Source organism: Meleagris gallopavo, chromosome 17 (assembly GCF_905368555.1).
Source record: "Meleagris gallopavo chromosome 17, MGAL_WU_HG_1.1, whole genome shotgun sequence".
NCBI lineage: Eukaryota > Metazoa > Chordata > Aves > Galliformes > Phasianidae > Meleagris > Meleagris gallopavo.
This window is the reverse complement of record NC_139420.1, coordinates 9,724,659-9,740,557: the sequence shown is the minus strand read 5'-3', so window position 1 is coordinate 9,740,557 and position 15,899 is coordinate 9,724,659. Positions and strand designations below refer to the sequence as shown.

At 40.1% G+C, this 15,899-nt stretch overlaps 1 protein-coding gene across 3 annotated transcripts in view; it reads left to right on the top strand.

Annotated features, from left to right (window-relative positions):
• Positions 1-13,344, top strand: part of CCDC60 (coiled-coil domain containing 60) — a 42,100-nt gene extending 28,756 nt beyond the window's left edge. Inside the window, exons 4-13 of one of the 3 annotated variants that reach the window (XM_085238272.1) lie at positions 1,562-1,738; positions 2,221-2,343; positions 3,327-3,431; positions 4,776-4,866; positions 6,061-6,283; positions 7,043-7,130; positions 8,194-8,316; positions 9,159-9,290; positions 11,483-11,672; positions 13,042-13,344. In XM_085238272.1, coding sequence (XP_085094398.1) covers positions 1,562-1,738; positions 2,221-2,343; positions 3,327-3,431; positions 4,776-4,866; positions 6,061-6,283; positions 7,043-7,130; positions 8,194-8,316; positions 9,159-9,290; positions 11,483-11,672; positions 13,042-13,140 — 1,351 coding nt within the window. In that variant the 3' untranslated portion in view covers positions 13,141-13,344. Of the gene's footprint in view, positions 1-1,561; positions 1,739-2,220; positions 2,344-3,326; positions 3,432-4,775; positions 4,867-6,060; positions 6,284-7,027; positions 7,131-8,193; positions 8,317-9,158; positions 9,291-9,576; positions 9,968-11,482; positions 11,673-13,041 lie in introns of those variants that run through there. The other 2 variants (XM_085238271.1, XM_085238273.1) reach the window with 2 other exon arrangements.
• The last annotated feature ends 2,555 nt before the right edge of the window (positions 13,345-15,899 follow it).

Sequence of the window (15,899 nt, the reverse complement as noted above, 5' to 3'; positions counted from 1 at the left end):
ACCTGAGACTTCAGGGAAGTCAGACTCAGGATGTTTCTTTTCCTATTGGTATATGAGAAGGATCATTGTTTTTTGCATACACATATTAAATCCCTCAATATTAATTATACTCCATAATATTTTTAAAATTGTACTTTATTGTACCAATTGCCATTTACACATCTTTCTCTCATATGACTGGTTGTGGCCATTAATATTAGAAGAAGCAACTGCACCACAAGCAAACAAAAACATCTTTCTCGTTTATAACCACCTGTTTCTATCAGTTGTCCTATTTCATGTGATAACCTCATTGTTCACTATTTGTATGGTCATAGTGTGCAGCTACAGCAATGGTTTTGATCTTTAAGAGGGAATACTTATCTAAACCTTTTTCATACCAGTATCTTCATGGTTGGGAGAAATGAGAGTAAGTGAGAACTCCAGGAGAAGTGCATAAAGCAGGAATGTGGCTTTATTTTCTACCATTCCAATAAATGTCTTTTACTCAAAATACTAGGGTTTTATGGAAGAAAAAAATCGTGTCACACACAGCTCTGAAATCCTCATGTTTTTAAAGCACACAGTATTTCTTATCGGAGACATCTTATTTTCTCACTTCATTTTTTTCCAAGGTTAGCATAGAAATAGCTAGCGGATGGGTTATCATCTACCTGAACATGAAAGCTGTTCGGACTTTGTTTATTGTTGCTGGACTTAAAAATAAGGCTGACAAAACCAAGTCTTCTAACCATTAAGCTCTGCCAATAGTTTTTCATCAAAGAAAGCAAGGAGGAGCAAACAATTCCAATTGAGAACTTCTGAGCTCAGTGGCTGAAATTTGTACTCTCTGTGATCTCTAGGTTCTTTAACGTATTTCTGGTTGTTAAAGGGGGGCTGTTAATTTCAGTAAAAGAAACAAGGCCAATCTTACAAGACTAGATAGAGAAAGAATCAATGCAGCCTGATGACACCTAATTTGAAAGTAAGCACCATGCTAATTTAAAGAGCTGATCCTATGCCTGAACAGCACGCTCTTGTCTGGGTTGGATTATCTGCTACGTTAGAGGTAATGTTTTAATAATTAGTTAATGCTTTAAGCCTTTCCCTTCCCTCGCTCCCCTTTTCTTTTTTTATTTTTCTTTTTTTATTTTTACTTCTGCTGTCATTTAACAGGTGTGCATTTTGGTTTCCTCCTTGTTTCCTGCTTTTCAAGTAATTCCCTACCTGTTACCTTCCCTGGTAGCTTCAGGACACGGCCTGTTACAGCATGTGATGGATAGGGGCCCAGTGGTCAATTGGCTGCTATAAGTCAGAATTAGGTAGGGAGTTTTTAAATCAAGTAGTGAACACCACGGCGTTGAGTTCAGTTATTAAACTCCAACATCCAACAGTGCTGGAAGAGGTGATGGAAAGATCTCCCAGTTCATATTGGGGAATTATCGTTTGTTATCATATTGCAAAAGGAAATACTGGAGTTGAACTCTTGGTTACAGAAGAATGTAAATGCAAAGAATGCAAAATTTCTTAAAATTTAAGTTGGTGTCTTCAGTACACATTATAAAACGAGATTTCTTTGCAGGCATCATATAAGTATTGTGAAGCAGGGTGGAGAATATTTTCATATCCTTCACCAAGAATCACTGGAGCAGAGGAAAGCATTGAAAGCACAAAAGTCTCAGGTGGCGAGATGGAGAACTGACTTCCAGCCATGCACATACTCTTCTGAGGTAGAGGTGTCAGATGAAGAAATGAACATGTAAGTTGATTCAGAGGGTTTCTTGTAGTCCAGAGTCAGTGGTTTTAAAATGAGACAATCTCCATTTCTGTCACTGAGCTGGAATATTACTGCTTGTTACTATGAACTTGAAGAGAAAATGCTTAAAAATCTCAGTGAGCACACGTGAACTTAACAATTATGGACCAAAAAGTGCTTGTTGCACTGTTAAAAAAAGGAGGAAGCTTGGAAGATGGAAGGTTAGGGTGAACTGAGAGAGGTTTTGTAGGTACTTAGAAATGATTATCTGAAGGGGAGATATGGTGAGAGTTTGCCTTGTTTTTGTCCATTGTAACCACAGCACTGAGAATAATAAGAACTGCATGCAGAATTTGTGGTGTGGATTTATTGGCTAGTTCAGCCCTATTACCACCTTCTTCTGATTTTCTCTCTATTTAATCATTAAATAGTCTTCCTTTTATATACTCCCTTTTTTTAACTTCCATCTTCATTCTTTCTGACAGTTCCTCTCCAATAGAAGGCAGCCACCCAAAAAAATCAGGGAAGAAGAAAAAAAAGATCACCTTACGGTCTTATGCTCCCGTTTATACCAGTGTCCTGATTCCAAGACCTTCTGAAGCACAAAGGTATATTTGAAGGCATCGTTTGCTTCCAGGTCTTGATTTAGTGTATTCTGACTTATTTGCATCAAATCTGCGTACATGGTGTTTTGAGGAAAGGCTGTAAAGTTAAATTTTGTTTTTCCTAGCTTAGAAAACAAAAAAATTAGGCCTAAGAAAGAGGGAGAACACAGTGCATATACAATGCACACTATTTTGTTCTAAGTTCATTAACCTCTTGCTCACCAAAAGTGTCTTTATATCTATACTTGCATGTGGATTAAGGTACAGTGTTAATCTTAGAATGGCTTGGGTTGGAAGGGACCCCAAAGATCATCAATTTCCAACCCCACTGCCGTAAGCAGGACCACCAACCTCCAGATCTGGCATTAGACCAGGCTGCCCAGGGCTCCATCCCATCTTGAGGGTCTTGAACACCTCCATGGATGGATGCCCACAGCTTCTCTGGGCAGCTGTTCCAGCACCTCACCACTCTATCTGTGAAGAGCTTCCCCTTGACATCCAATCCAAACTTCCCCTCCTTGAAATTAAAGCCATCCCCCCTTGTCCTATCACCATCTTCCCAAGTAAAAAGTTTATTCCCCTGAAGATAGTCTTAGTTCGTAAAAATCTTGGCTTGGCATTTTGAATTCATACACTGCCTCTTCTCAGTTGCAAAGTTGCAGAAGCTACCATAGAATCCAAAACATGTTAAGAACCCAAATCACGAGTTCATAAATGCTGGAATCCTCGTAGGTGTGAAAGTGCTGAGCATATCACAAAGTCAAGTCCTCTGAGAAGCTTCGTGTTCGAAAATATGCTTCAACATGAAAAAAACCTCGAAGGATGCGTAGAATTCACTGGGTCAATGGAAGTATTCTGGTGCAGAATTGCTTTTTATTGACAAAACTTTCTTTTACTGTTAGATATATCTATTTCAGTCAACACAGTGGCAGCTTGACTATGTTTTCCTATCTGTAGCATAACACATTTCTCTCTTCTTTTTGCAGTGAATGTCTTTTCCGCCAGCTGTGTGCCATACATTGGCTTCTGGAAGCTCTGACTCTTGAATCCAGCAGTTCAATGCATTCTATACTATCCTGCTGGAATCTAACGTATGTGTGCAATTCACAACAGTCTTTGGAATGAGAGTGTGGAAATCTTATGTCATTAGTTGTTTTTTTCTCTTATTTCACTAAGCGAAGTCTTAGCAGAAAATACTGAGCTAACATAGTGAAATTGTTTTCTTTCCTTTATCCTTTTGCTAATAATTATGTAAACTAGAAACTTGTAGTAATGTGTGTATGCCTGTTCCTAAAGCGTTCCTTGGAGGGATATCCCCTAAATAAACAAGAATTCCAGACACGTTTTAATTACAGAACAAAGCCAGCTATTAAGTGATATTTAGCTGTTGTTTTCGTTCTATCAGTGATGCATGACAGTGGTAAGTACTTACAGAAGGTGCATTGCTTCTGAGCTTTTATGCTGTTGGAAGTAAATATTTAAGTTCTCAACATTTTTATCTATAAATACAACAATGTTGACTTAACGTTTATTTGAATTATTCACAAACTTTGTACAGTTTATGCTCTGATTTGCAGGGCAAAGCTCTTCAGAGCTGTTCTGTTTTCTCTATGTATTCTCAATGAAGACAAACCGTGCCTATACAGGGCAAGAGTGGCATAGTAGCATTATGTAGAATTAGCCTGGAAGAAAATCAGTCCATTGTGTGTCATGGATGAATTTTTCACCCCTTTACATATGAGGACTGACCAATAGACAGATGCTGACAGCAGGGTGTTAATATATAAGACTCTGGAGTCATTTCCAGATACAAAAGTAGTGCTAGACTACTTTCCTCTTCCTTCTACTTTCTATTACAGTCTCTCCACACCACTCCTCTTCCTCAACGTCATCTAAACTGAAAAGCCAAAATACACTTCATTTTGCAGTAACCATGAAAAATTATGCTTTCATTCAGATCATATAGCATCTACGTATACAAAAAGATTTTTAAATGTAGTGAAGGGAGCAAGCTTAGAACATTAACCTGCTTTGTAAAACTTATGGCTGATTAGATGGGGATTGAATGATGAGACAACCTCAGCAGTGGTGGACCTAATTAATTAATTAATCTATTAGTGGACCTAATAGAGGTCCTCACTCAGCCAACAGGATAGGAAAAACCAAACTCTTGCATGAACTATTCTGATCCATGAAGTCTTGCACAGAGAAAGTGGAGAGGATAATCTGGCTCAGTACATGTCTGGTAGTTTGCCAGAATTATCGTGCTGTCTTGTGACTATGGCTCACTCATGGCCCATACTGCTTGTGTTGTCTGTCTTATAAGCAAACATGTCATAATCAGTCACCATTTGCCCTCTGTTTATTATGATCTTAAAAGAGCTTAATAAGAAGAACTCTTGAAATAGGAAACTAATTACGTTGTTTTTACTTAGGGACCCTGGTGGCTTTAAAAAATCAGTGAAGGAAATCGAAGAGGAAAAGTTTGCAACATATATGTGGGAACTCTTTGTTATGAACACAAAGGTATTAATTTGTTCTTTGGGAACGAATCCAATTTTTCAAGCATTTATTCTTTTTGTTGCCTAATTGAACTCTTTGATACCTCATTTTGTATTCTGGGTGTTGTGAGTTGCAGATTATTCTTCTGTGTTTCTGTAGAATAACAGTTTGATTCTCAGTAATAGGAAAAGCAATAGGTAGCTGCTCAGAAAATTGAAGCTGTGCCTTGGCCTTAATGATAATACTGATGTAGGAAGGATTAAACGTTCTGCTAAAAGTTATATTAGACTCTGGTTTGCGTTTGTTCCCCTTTTTCTTAAGAGCTGAAGACCCTAGGGATTTCAGATTGGCATCCTGGAGGGCTGGTGGGGAATAAGCAGCAAGCTGTGAAACTTCCCTAAGATAAAGATTGTGTCTTTATGCAGCTCTTCCTTTTGCTGTAAGCAAACAATGAGGGCAAGCCAGAAGGTCACAGAACTAAGAGCTGTTTCTCAGTAGGTGCCTTTCTGATTTTTCTATATAGTCCTCCCACTTCTCTAAAGTCAGGTCCCAAAGAGCATGAGCAGAGGAACACAAAGTGCATCTCAGCCTTGATGTGTCATAAAGCATTCACATTTTTATTTTTCCTCCTCCCTGAATTAATTTCCTCTCTATCATTTATGCTAATTATTCCTTGAACACTTTTGATATGAAACTTCTGGTGGATATACTGGGTTTTTCCAGGGGTACTTGGTTTATAATACTTACTGTTCTCATTATCTAGCCTGAAGAATTCAGTTTGCATTCGGTTCTATGCGTTGAACACAGGAAACTTACTTGTAAGTTGTTATATGTGAGGAGGAGACCTGAACATTTATCAAACCATTTTAACTTACTCATCCATAAACATGAAAAAGTTGCTTTATTCCCCACTCTCTGCATAGCTGCGGTGTTACTTGCTTACAAATCAGCTTAACCTGTTGTTATTAATGCTACAGCAGAGGAACATGGAAGAAAGATGCCCCAAAAATCAGGCCCTTCCCATGTAATTGCTGCCTTGGTGAAGTCAGTGAAGAAAAGTGGGTGAGGTTACAGAGAGACCAGTTAAACTTACTGCTGGAATTAGTACAGAAAAAAAATGATTCTTCATTGTCAAAGATGCTACAGAAATTTGAAACCAAATCTGCTGAAATTTGCTGCAGAAAATCCCTTTTTGTTCTCTCTTTCTTATATGTACAGAAATACATGCGGAAAGCACGGCGCATCCCTTTTAGGAGGCAGACAAACAAGGCAGCTGCTCCAGCCAGCTCTCAGCTCAGCAGTCAGTCATCTCACGGTCAGACCCCTCTCAGCAGTGTAAATTCTCTTGTGCTTTGCTCTGAAGACAACGTCAACCTGAGCGGAGCTTTGGCCAGTGTTACGAGCGTGTCAATGCAAACTAAAGAACAACAATTTTTCCCCTGTAAGTTACTTTTCTTGGCTGCCAATATCAAGTAGGCCTACTTTCAGCATCACTAAGGAGTTCTTCAAAGACACTGCTAGATGTGCCAGTGTAAAAGTGTGCATCCTCTTCAGGTATAGGAAACTTCATACATGTCTCTCTGCCCTTAACAGTCACAAATTGGTTTAAAGATGGCATAATCCCATGTGAAAATTAAGTAAGAGTTTTTAGTTATATCAGCTGTATAATCAGACTGTTGTTCACATCTATAATGTCCAATAGGAGGTAGAAGCATTGAAACTGTTCTCTGGCATAATCAACTGATGCACTGAACATATACCTATTTAATGGAGGGCTTTGTTATTCTGTGCTCCTCCTACTCATCCATTAGTGACTGCCTGCACTTGATGGACGTGACAGAATAGTTTGCAATGCATTTCAGTATATAGCAAGGCAATCTTTATCCTTTCCCTTCTTCTACTTCAAGGCCAGAAAAGCATTAGTATTTATCATAGAATCACAGAATGGCCTGGGTTGAAAAGGACCACAATGATCATCTGGTTTCAACCCCCTGCTATATGCAGGATTGCCAAGCACCAGACCAGGCTGCCCAGAGCCACATCCCTCTAGGGATCAGATTGGAAAATAATCCTGAGAGCTGTAACACCTGAGAGTTTCATTTGGCCATGAGATGAAGAAACATCCCATGGAGACAGGCAAGCAGAAACTGGGAGACCATTGGCCAGAGTTAACATGTTTTTACAGATTGTTTTTCATCAGCCCCACAGAAGCAGATGCAGAGAACACACGTGAAGGCATCAAAAGATGTCCACGAACAAGCAGACATGCTTACGACTGGACTTCAGAGGTGAGTAATCCAATGGCTTTCTGAAAGCCCAGGAGAAGGAGCTCACCAGGACAGAGCTGAGGGTTGTTGGGATTTTGTTGTTGTGTTGCTGGTGTTGTTTCAGAGCAGCTGAATTTGGTGTTCAATTAATTCAAATGATAGTGATATCTCTCAGCCCAGGTGGCAGAGTAGACTTCCATTAGGTGTGCTCCCTCATTATTCAGCTTTGTGATGCTTTCTGCAGCTGTAAGACTGACACAACTGATCATTCGTATAATTGGGCTTTGCTGAAGCATTTTTTTTTTCCTTGGAGTTGAGGTCAAGAGAAATATGATGAAAATATGAATATAAAAATATGAATAATATGAAAAAAATGATAAACTTTGTTCCTGGATAACTCCAGCAAGACTGCCACACTAAGAGTGTTTTTGCAGTTTCCATAGGGTATCTCACAGACTGGAAAATGCACACTGTACTCAATTTTAAACCTCGTCTTGTCTTACAATTTAATGTCAGTGGCTCAGAAGGACTACAGAGTAAGTGTGATATTCATTAAGGACCAAAAAAAAAAAAAAAAATAACATTCATAGAATCATAGAATGGCTTGGGTTGGAAGGGACCTCAAGGAATGCCAAGCTCCAACCCCCTGCTGCAGGCAGGGCCACCAACCTCCAGATCTGATACTGCATCAGTTTGCCCAAGGCCCCATCCAACCTTGAGCACCTCCAGGGATGGGGCATCCACAGCCTCTCCAGGCAGCTGTGCCAGCACCTCACCACTCTCTTGGTAAAGAACTTCCCCCTGATACCCAACCTAAATCTTCTCTCCTTCAACTTAAAACCATTTCCCCTTGTCCTGCCGTTATCTACCCTTGTAAAGAGTTGGCTCCCCTCCTGTTTGTAGGCTCCCTTTAGGTACAGGAAGGCTGCACTAGAGGTCACCCCACAGCCTTCTCTTCTCCAGGCTGAACAACCCTGGATTGGATTTTAATGTGAATAAAAGATCTCCAACTTCAGATGCATTCATGCTGCTGTGAGGTGGTTACCACAAGATGCTGATTCCACTTTTCTTGTTTTATTTCCAGCTGCCATATCAGCCATTTCATTAAAAGCAAATCTAATCTGTGTGCTGAGACAAGGCACCAGTTCATGGCAATACGTGAAGAAGCAGCTTGTTGTTTGCATGATGCTCTGGAGAGCCTTGAGAGGTAAGAAGAGACTGTTTGCTGTATACTTCTAAAATACACACTCCTTGCTCCTGACCTTTTATCTTCAGATGTTTTAAAGATGCATCTTCTGATTTATATGGGGCAACAATAAAATAAGGGGTAGGGAATGGTCTGGAAAACTTTGACTGTTCACCTACGAAAATATGCTCCAGTGTTTGGGGATGGTTCTGAGTGACTTTTATGGAACACAGCTGTGATACATATATGGGATGTATTTGCTTTGAACATCATAGTCCTTTTCACTCAAAGAGAGAGTAATAAATTCAGTTCACATGCAGTCTGCATGGCTGTCTTCTCATTTCATGTCAGAGATGACTGTGTTGTTCTTCAACATTACACGACTGTTTTTACAGTAACACTTGCAGTGTCCTCTCTCAAGGCCCTTTCCCTGATCAGCAGCGTTCCTACTTTGTTAACCAGCCAAAATCTGTCACCCTTTCCTTTCACAGATGATTGTTTCTGGGTAATATTCATGCAAATTCTTTTTTTCTGAGTAAACATCACACCTGAAATCCTTCCCTACACAGCTGTTTTCTTTCTTCCTTTCTCTCCTCCTTATTTCCATTCTTTCATTCCATTTTGCAGTTAGATTTTTATCTCTTTTTTGCTGCAGAGGTTTCCTTATTTTTAGAAGAAATGCGGGTACATTCAGAATGCTGCACAAGCAAACACTGTTATGAGCATCCACAGACTGAACGTGCATTGTGTTCTTCAGATGTGTTGTTTTCTGCCTTCCTTGGTATCTTCCCACTTAAGAGGGAAGAATAGTCGTAATGTTTAAAGTACAGATTCATTTTTAAGGGCTTTTTTGTTGTTGTTAGGAGCCAGGAAGAGCGATGCTGTAAAAAATACCTGGCTTTGAAACAACTGAAGTACTTTAAAAAGGACATGGAAAGAATAAGACAGCTGGACGTGAGAGTTGAAAGAGAACATGATGAAAATGGGCCTAAATGGTAAGGAGCCATTGAGATCCTCATTTCAGATGAGGTTGTCGTGGTCTTAGAGTTGTCTTTTGTACAAAAAGCTGAAAGGACCTTTTCTACTCAAAGTATCACTAGAAAGCATTGAAATTGGTTGCTGAAAATGCAGCCTTCACAAACTGGTGGCAAAAAAACTTCAGATATTCCTAGGAGTAGCCTGTTCAGGAGACAAGTTAATTGGGTATGGTAAGAAAAGGGATGGGAAGATTTCCTTCTGGCCATACTGGGGACAAAAAGTGCTCTGTCTGTGCATTCACAGATGCTTTGCAGCATGGAGCTCTCTAAGAAACTTCATCCATCAGGAAGTATGAAAAATACACCGTACCCTGAAGAGGAGAGATGCTTTATAAATGTACATGGGTTAAAGTCACAGCAACCTCTTGATGGACTGGGAATTCACAGTGCTAAAACTGATGGTGAAGGAGCTCTGATTCTAGCTGTCCATCCGTGTAAAAAAAGAAAATATTTCCCTGCCAGTGTGGATATTGACTGTGTCCGGTGATCAGCTTCCAGATCCACCCTATAAATAGCCTACAGGAATACCTCAGCAAACGCTCAGCATGTTCCCTGCCATGAGAACCCCTCAGCCATGGAACTACAGGGAAAAAAAAGCTGTGCGAAACATTTATTTCAGCCTGCCCACTTTGGTCTCCTTGCTAGTTAGCCTTCTGTCCCTCATACACTGAAGTCAGTTTCTTATCTTAGGTCCAACTTGCAGGTGGCTCAGGAACCCATCAGTCATGAGTTAATTAGTAAACTTAGCCTTGGCCTATATAGCCAAACTAATTTTAGTTGCCTAGTGCATGCTCCAGCTGTTGCGCACATTGAAGTTCTGCCATGTAAATAAGCCCCAGAGCTGAAGTGGATGAGTTTTTTCTGTTATACATTCACACTCATACTCTCCATAGGGACACAAAGAAGGAAATCTGTGAGACTTTTGCTCCAGCCCCAGGGGGTACTAAGTCATGACAGAGCAATTGCCTTCGCTGTGACACTTGCTCCATTTACAACTGGGCTGTTTTGTTTCCACACTCTTGCAAGCACTGCCTTGCCAGGAAAGCTGAATTGCAGTGGGAACACTTTAATGGTATATGCTGTCAGTCTAGTTGCTTTTTTCTCTCTCAAAAGTGGAAATAAAAAACAACCAAAAACGGAGATAATATAAAATATGAACAGTGGGATGTGAATGTGCTGACCTTTCTCAAAGAAGATCTTAATGCATGGATGGGTTATGCAAAACCTGTTTGTGAGACAGTGATGGGAACGGGGCTAACCTAACCAGGGAGAGTAAGAAGTTGCTTCAACAGCCATACCAGTGGTAAGCAACCGAGCACAGAAGTGTCTCTACTGAAGATGAGAACCTGTATGCTTCCCTTTTCACTGGTTTAAGGAATAAATTCCATACCCATCTTCTGCTTTTCCAGTAAAATGTATCCTAAACTGTGGGAAGGCAGAACTCCCTGCTGCCAAATCTTCAGCTGATATGGCTCAGCCATGCATGTTCTTGATAGGCTTGGAGCATCAATCTCTAGCACTGTCAAAGCAGCACTGTAGAATTGATACAGAACATTAGGGGGAAAACGTCAGTCTTTTCACAAGGGTTTTCTTTTTATTGTAATGTGTAATTCTCCTTCTGAGTCTCTATATTCAGAATTAAATGATAAAGGCTGTGTGTTACAGCACTGTCACGTTGCTGAGATTTATGCCAGCGCACAGAGGAGAATGGTGTTAACAGAGGGAAAAGGGATAGGAAGGAGCATCAGAAAGTGTGTCAAATCAGACGCTTGATTGCATTGGAAAATCTATAGAGGCTAAAAATTAAGAGGACATTTCTTGTAAAATGAAAACTTTGTTAGCTTTTTGTAATTTGCTTTCATAACCGCGTTTGTCATTCAGAATTTAAACGAACAGCAAAGCATCTTTTTTAGTCTCTGTAAAGGCAGTCGATGCACAGCTCCTATAAAATAAAGCTCCTTTGCATTATTCACTGGGTATTACACTGAACATTACATTCTCCAAAGAACATTTCTTTTTTTTTTTCCCCCTGTAGAAGCTACGGAAGTTGTCAAGTGGCAGAAATGCCACCCAGACCTAGAGTTGCCCATCAGAATTTTCCATTAGTTCCTAGAGATTCCCTTTCATTGCTGTTCCTCTTTCTGCTAAAGGTTTCCTGCATTGCTGGCCAGGCTGCCAGAGCCTGTGAAAAATGACCATTATGTCAAGAAAATCTTAAAGAAACTGGAGAAATTCGGCATGGCTCCTGATCTGCACATTGATCAGGACACCTTCCTTAAGGCTGTGACTGATCTCCAGCTGTGGGAGCTGTGCTCTCCTGATGTCGCTGCTGCTGTGGAGGTGAGATGGGTCCAGCTGTGGATTCTCTGTGTGATAAGGGTGGGAAAAGTGGACACCCATAGGTGAAGTTCACACGGTGGAAAGGTACCAGATGAAATCATTTAGGATCTCATTAAGTGAAGATACTGTTCACCTTTTACAAGGCACACTGAACCCTTCAGAAGAAAGCTGTTATGACAAGTGCTGGATTATTAATCAGTATCATTTGATTATTATGTCATTGTTGATTTATTTACTGCCACAGTCAAAGCGATGTCTGCCATAAATTGTTAGGATTCTTGAGGAGAAACATCCCCTTTCTGTGCCTGTCATTCCCAGGCCTTACAGCTAGGAGCTATTCATGTTAGTGATTGTGCCACCAATCCAGGAATTCTCCAGATGCCTTTGTTTTGCTTCAGCAACACACAAAAAATAATATGCTTCTCAAGACTGAGAGCTATGCCCCATTCATGTTGTTCTAGAAACAATTTACAGAAGAGTAAAGATAGAAGAAAGAAACCTGAATACTTTATAATGTATGCTGCTGTGTAGTTTAACCAAGATAAAAAAGGCAATGATGCCACCTTCTGTTCTTTGTTCTCATCACCATTCTTCCTCCTAATTTGCAAGACAGCAGCAATCCCATCGAGGCAGCACGTTACAGTGTCTGTGCATCTTTCATATGTTGAGTTTATGACACATTACGAGGGCAGGGCACCCAGTGTGCCCAAACCAGACCACTTGCATTTTCTTGATGTCTTTTAAAAACAGCCATTTTGTCTTGTGCTCTAATTTACGTAGTCACTAACCAGAGAGGCAGCCTTACCTTGATGCTCAATATTTGTTTCTGTTGCTTGTTGGTGTGGTAGTAATACAGAAAAAAAAGATGTGAGCATTGCAGAATCTCCTATTTACACATCTTTTAAAAATACCCAGAGAGGAAAGAAGACTTTGGTAATCCTTGGGCTGGAACAGATGAACAGAACTATAGTGTCTTATGGGCAAGGAGAGTATCACTGAATGGAAATGCATAAACTGGTGGATACCCACACAGATTCAAGATGAAGTTATTGAACTTCAGGTTGTTTTAATGTATGTGGTGCAGTCGTAGGTAGAAGACAGCTGTATGTCTGAAAACTCAAAGACCTGATTTTGAAGGACTGAGGATATAAATTGCAAGGAAGATCATGGAGTTTTGCTTTTAATTCATTTTAAAGCAAATCCAGCAGTTCTGAAAATTGCATTAAAATGTTTTGGTGATATGAAGCCCTGTATTGATTTTATGCAGAAGTCAATATGTTTGTTCAAGTTGATCAAATTGAGAAACATATTATGTCTCTCTCTTACACATAGAATTAAATGCTCAGGAAATAACCTTTTTCTGTTTCAGTTTGTACGTGAAAGTATTGTACAGATGCCAGAAGAGGATTTCAGTGAGTGGTTCCAGGCAAGAGTAGACCCTCTCCATGAACAATCCTCTACCTTTTAATCAGATGGACAGCTGAGATGGTTTTCCAGTTACAATTGTCATGCTTCAAGCAGAAAACTCCCTGCTATTGAGATTTGCATCATGGAAGACTGGGGAAGGAGAATAAACTTTGGGAAATCCTACTGACCACCCTTGCACGTCTGAAATTTGCCCCTGCACAATTTGGCTGTGGTCAGCCACAGAGAATAAAAGCTACATGACTTCTTCCTGTGTGATGTCTTGGACTCACCATCAAACTTCAATCTCTCCTAACCAATTAGAATCATATAATCACCAAGGTTGGAAAAGATCTCCAGGATCATCGGTCCAACCACCCACCACCTCCCTGGGCAGCCCATTCCAGCACCTGGAGAAGTATTTCCTAATGTCCAACCTAAATGCCCCTTGATGCAACTTAAGGCCATTCCCTTTAGTCCTGTCTCTAGTTATATGGGATTTACATTTAGGATGAAGGCTTGGTTCCTAGTCACAGGGCAGGTGACTTCTTCACACATTTCTCCAGCAGAGCCTACGTTACAGCAAGCATCTTCTCATTGCAGTTACACGTATTGCCATATCTAAGTAGCACTGACTCTGACTGCTCTTCACTTTACCTCCCATTTACAAAATAAAATAAATAAGTTGGTTGGTTTTAAGTTTTAATACAGTTCTTTTTTTGCTCTAATTCTTTTCAGTACTTTGGATGTTTTGTTTTCGGTTGAGTTAACTTTGTAGTTATTCTGTGATTATGGCTTAACTTCTTGCCTTATTAATATCAATATTGAAAAGCCAAGAATCCTTAGACGCATTTCTGAGATTTTCACTTCACTAATTCACTAATTAACTTTCCACTAATTACTTTTGCATATATTCTCCATTACTCTCCTGTATGAGACATTAGAATGACACCCCTGAACTCAGAGATGGTCATATTCCAAGAGCTTTGTGAATCTGTTGGATGATCTCTTTGATGGTGGGTCACAATTACTAGATGATGGGATCAGTGATCCAATGGCCTTCTAAGCTGATGATCTTAATAAGCTGCTTATCTTCCTGTCAGAGCTTCCAGAGAACCCATTGGGCTGAAAGGCAGTTCCTTCTGCCATAATAAGAGAAAACAACACCAGTTCAGGATGCAGGTAAGTAGTGTGACCACTGATGTGTGATATCTTATTGATTGATGACCTTCTTTTGCTCCCTCCCTCATTCTCCTAACAGAAGATAAATGTTGTTTTTTTTGTTTTTTCTTTTTTCAAGAGTGAAATCCACAAATTGCTTGGTCTTACAGCTACTAGGAAGAAAAAAAAAAAAAAAAAAGAGACCTAAATTATGTTTTTTGTGCTCCCACTATTCTCATTCTGTAAGCAGTGATGGTAACATAGGATTTTTACATTTAATGAAGCCATGTTCTTCCACGTCCGTGTTTTTCTTTCCCTCCATTTAAAAATCCAATGGCAAACCTGTCTCCAAACTCTGTCAGAGCTGATCCAGTGCCCAGTGAAATGGATGGCCATGCTTCTATCAGATGATAACAACGATCAGACTTCAATTCCAAATGCTTGCTCTAAGAAGCTTCATTGCACCCCTCCTTGAGCTTCAAGAATCTCTGTTCTCCTACCTCCACTGTCTGTTTTGGACTTTTTCATCATACCTGAGCCAAGTTTCATTGTCTGTACTGCCGTGTCACCCTGTGGTGGCAGCTGATACTACAAGCAAACAGAAAGAAACCTTCATTTAACACTTGGGTTCTCCTGGTTGAGCTGCGGTTGCACAAAGTGAAACCTTCACCTTGGCCTTTCCTCACCAAAGGGAAGATGCAGACAAGAAAGTTTTGAATTTTCTTCACATATAAGAAATGGTAATGCTTCAGCTGGAGTACATCAGTAAGGCTGCTGGAAACAGGTAATGATGGGGACTGCTCTTTTAGAAAGAAATTAGATCATCTGTTCTTCTTCTCTGCTATGAGCTTGGGTGGTGTTGGGCTTGCAGATCTTAGAGGTTTTTTCCAACTTTAATGATTCTATAAAACCCTACACAAGCTGTAGCCTTGCTGTAGCTCACCCCAAGGGATGATTTGGACTTATGGCATGTCCTTTCTTGGATGCCATCTGCTTGCTTTCCCCATTCATTGCAGGGAAGGACTAGATAGCCTTGAAGGGTCCCCTTCCAACTTAAACAATTCTGAGATCTGCAGGAAAGAAGATTTGGGCTTTTTTAACTTTTTGATGTTTTTTTTCCCCACAGTTATCTTGGATTCCCCCCAAATACTTTTGTGAATGTCTCACAATCTTCAGCTTAATCTTTCAGCACAGCTTTTCCAGGTAGGCTCGAAGTGACCCATTTAACACACTGGAGGTGGGCACACCAGGAATCCAAGCAATCTGACAAAGGTCCAAGAGTGTGTGGTAGAGCTGCTGGATCGGTTCTGTCTGCTCACCCTTACTCCCATTCTGCTCTGGTCCTTTACAGTTTCAGCTAACAGGCCAGTCATTCACAAACTCCATTAGCCCAAATGAACATCCAAGCTCAGGTTGGTCACTTCATGCACCAGAGATGCACTTTGCAGAGACAGAATTAAAGTTTGAAGCAGGGAAAGGATGAGAAAGAAAGCCTTTCTTCTTTGTTGGCATTTCTTTCCTTTTTTTTATTTTTCCTGGCAAAGGGTTGTTTGTTCTCTATATGCTTTATATCACTTTTTATTAAGTTGGCTATGCTTTAGTACATGTTACTGTAAATTACACCCAACTATGTATGATGGACATAGGCATTGTAATATAAAT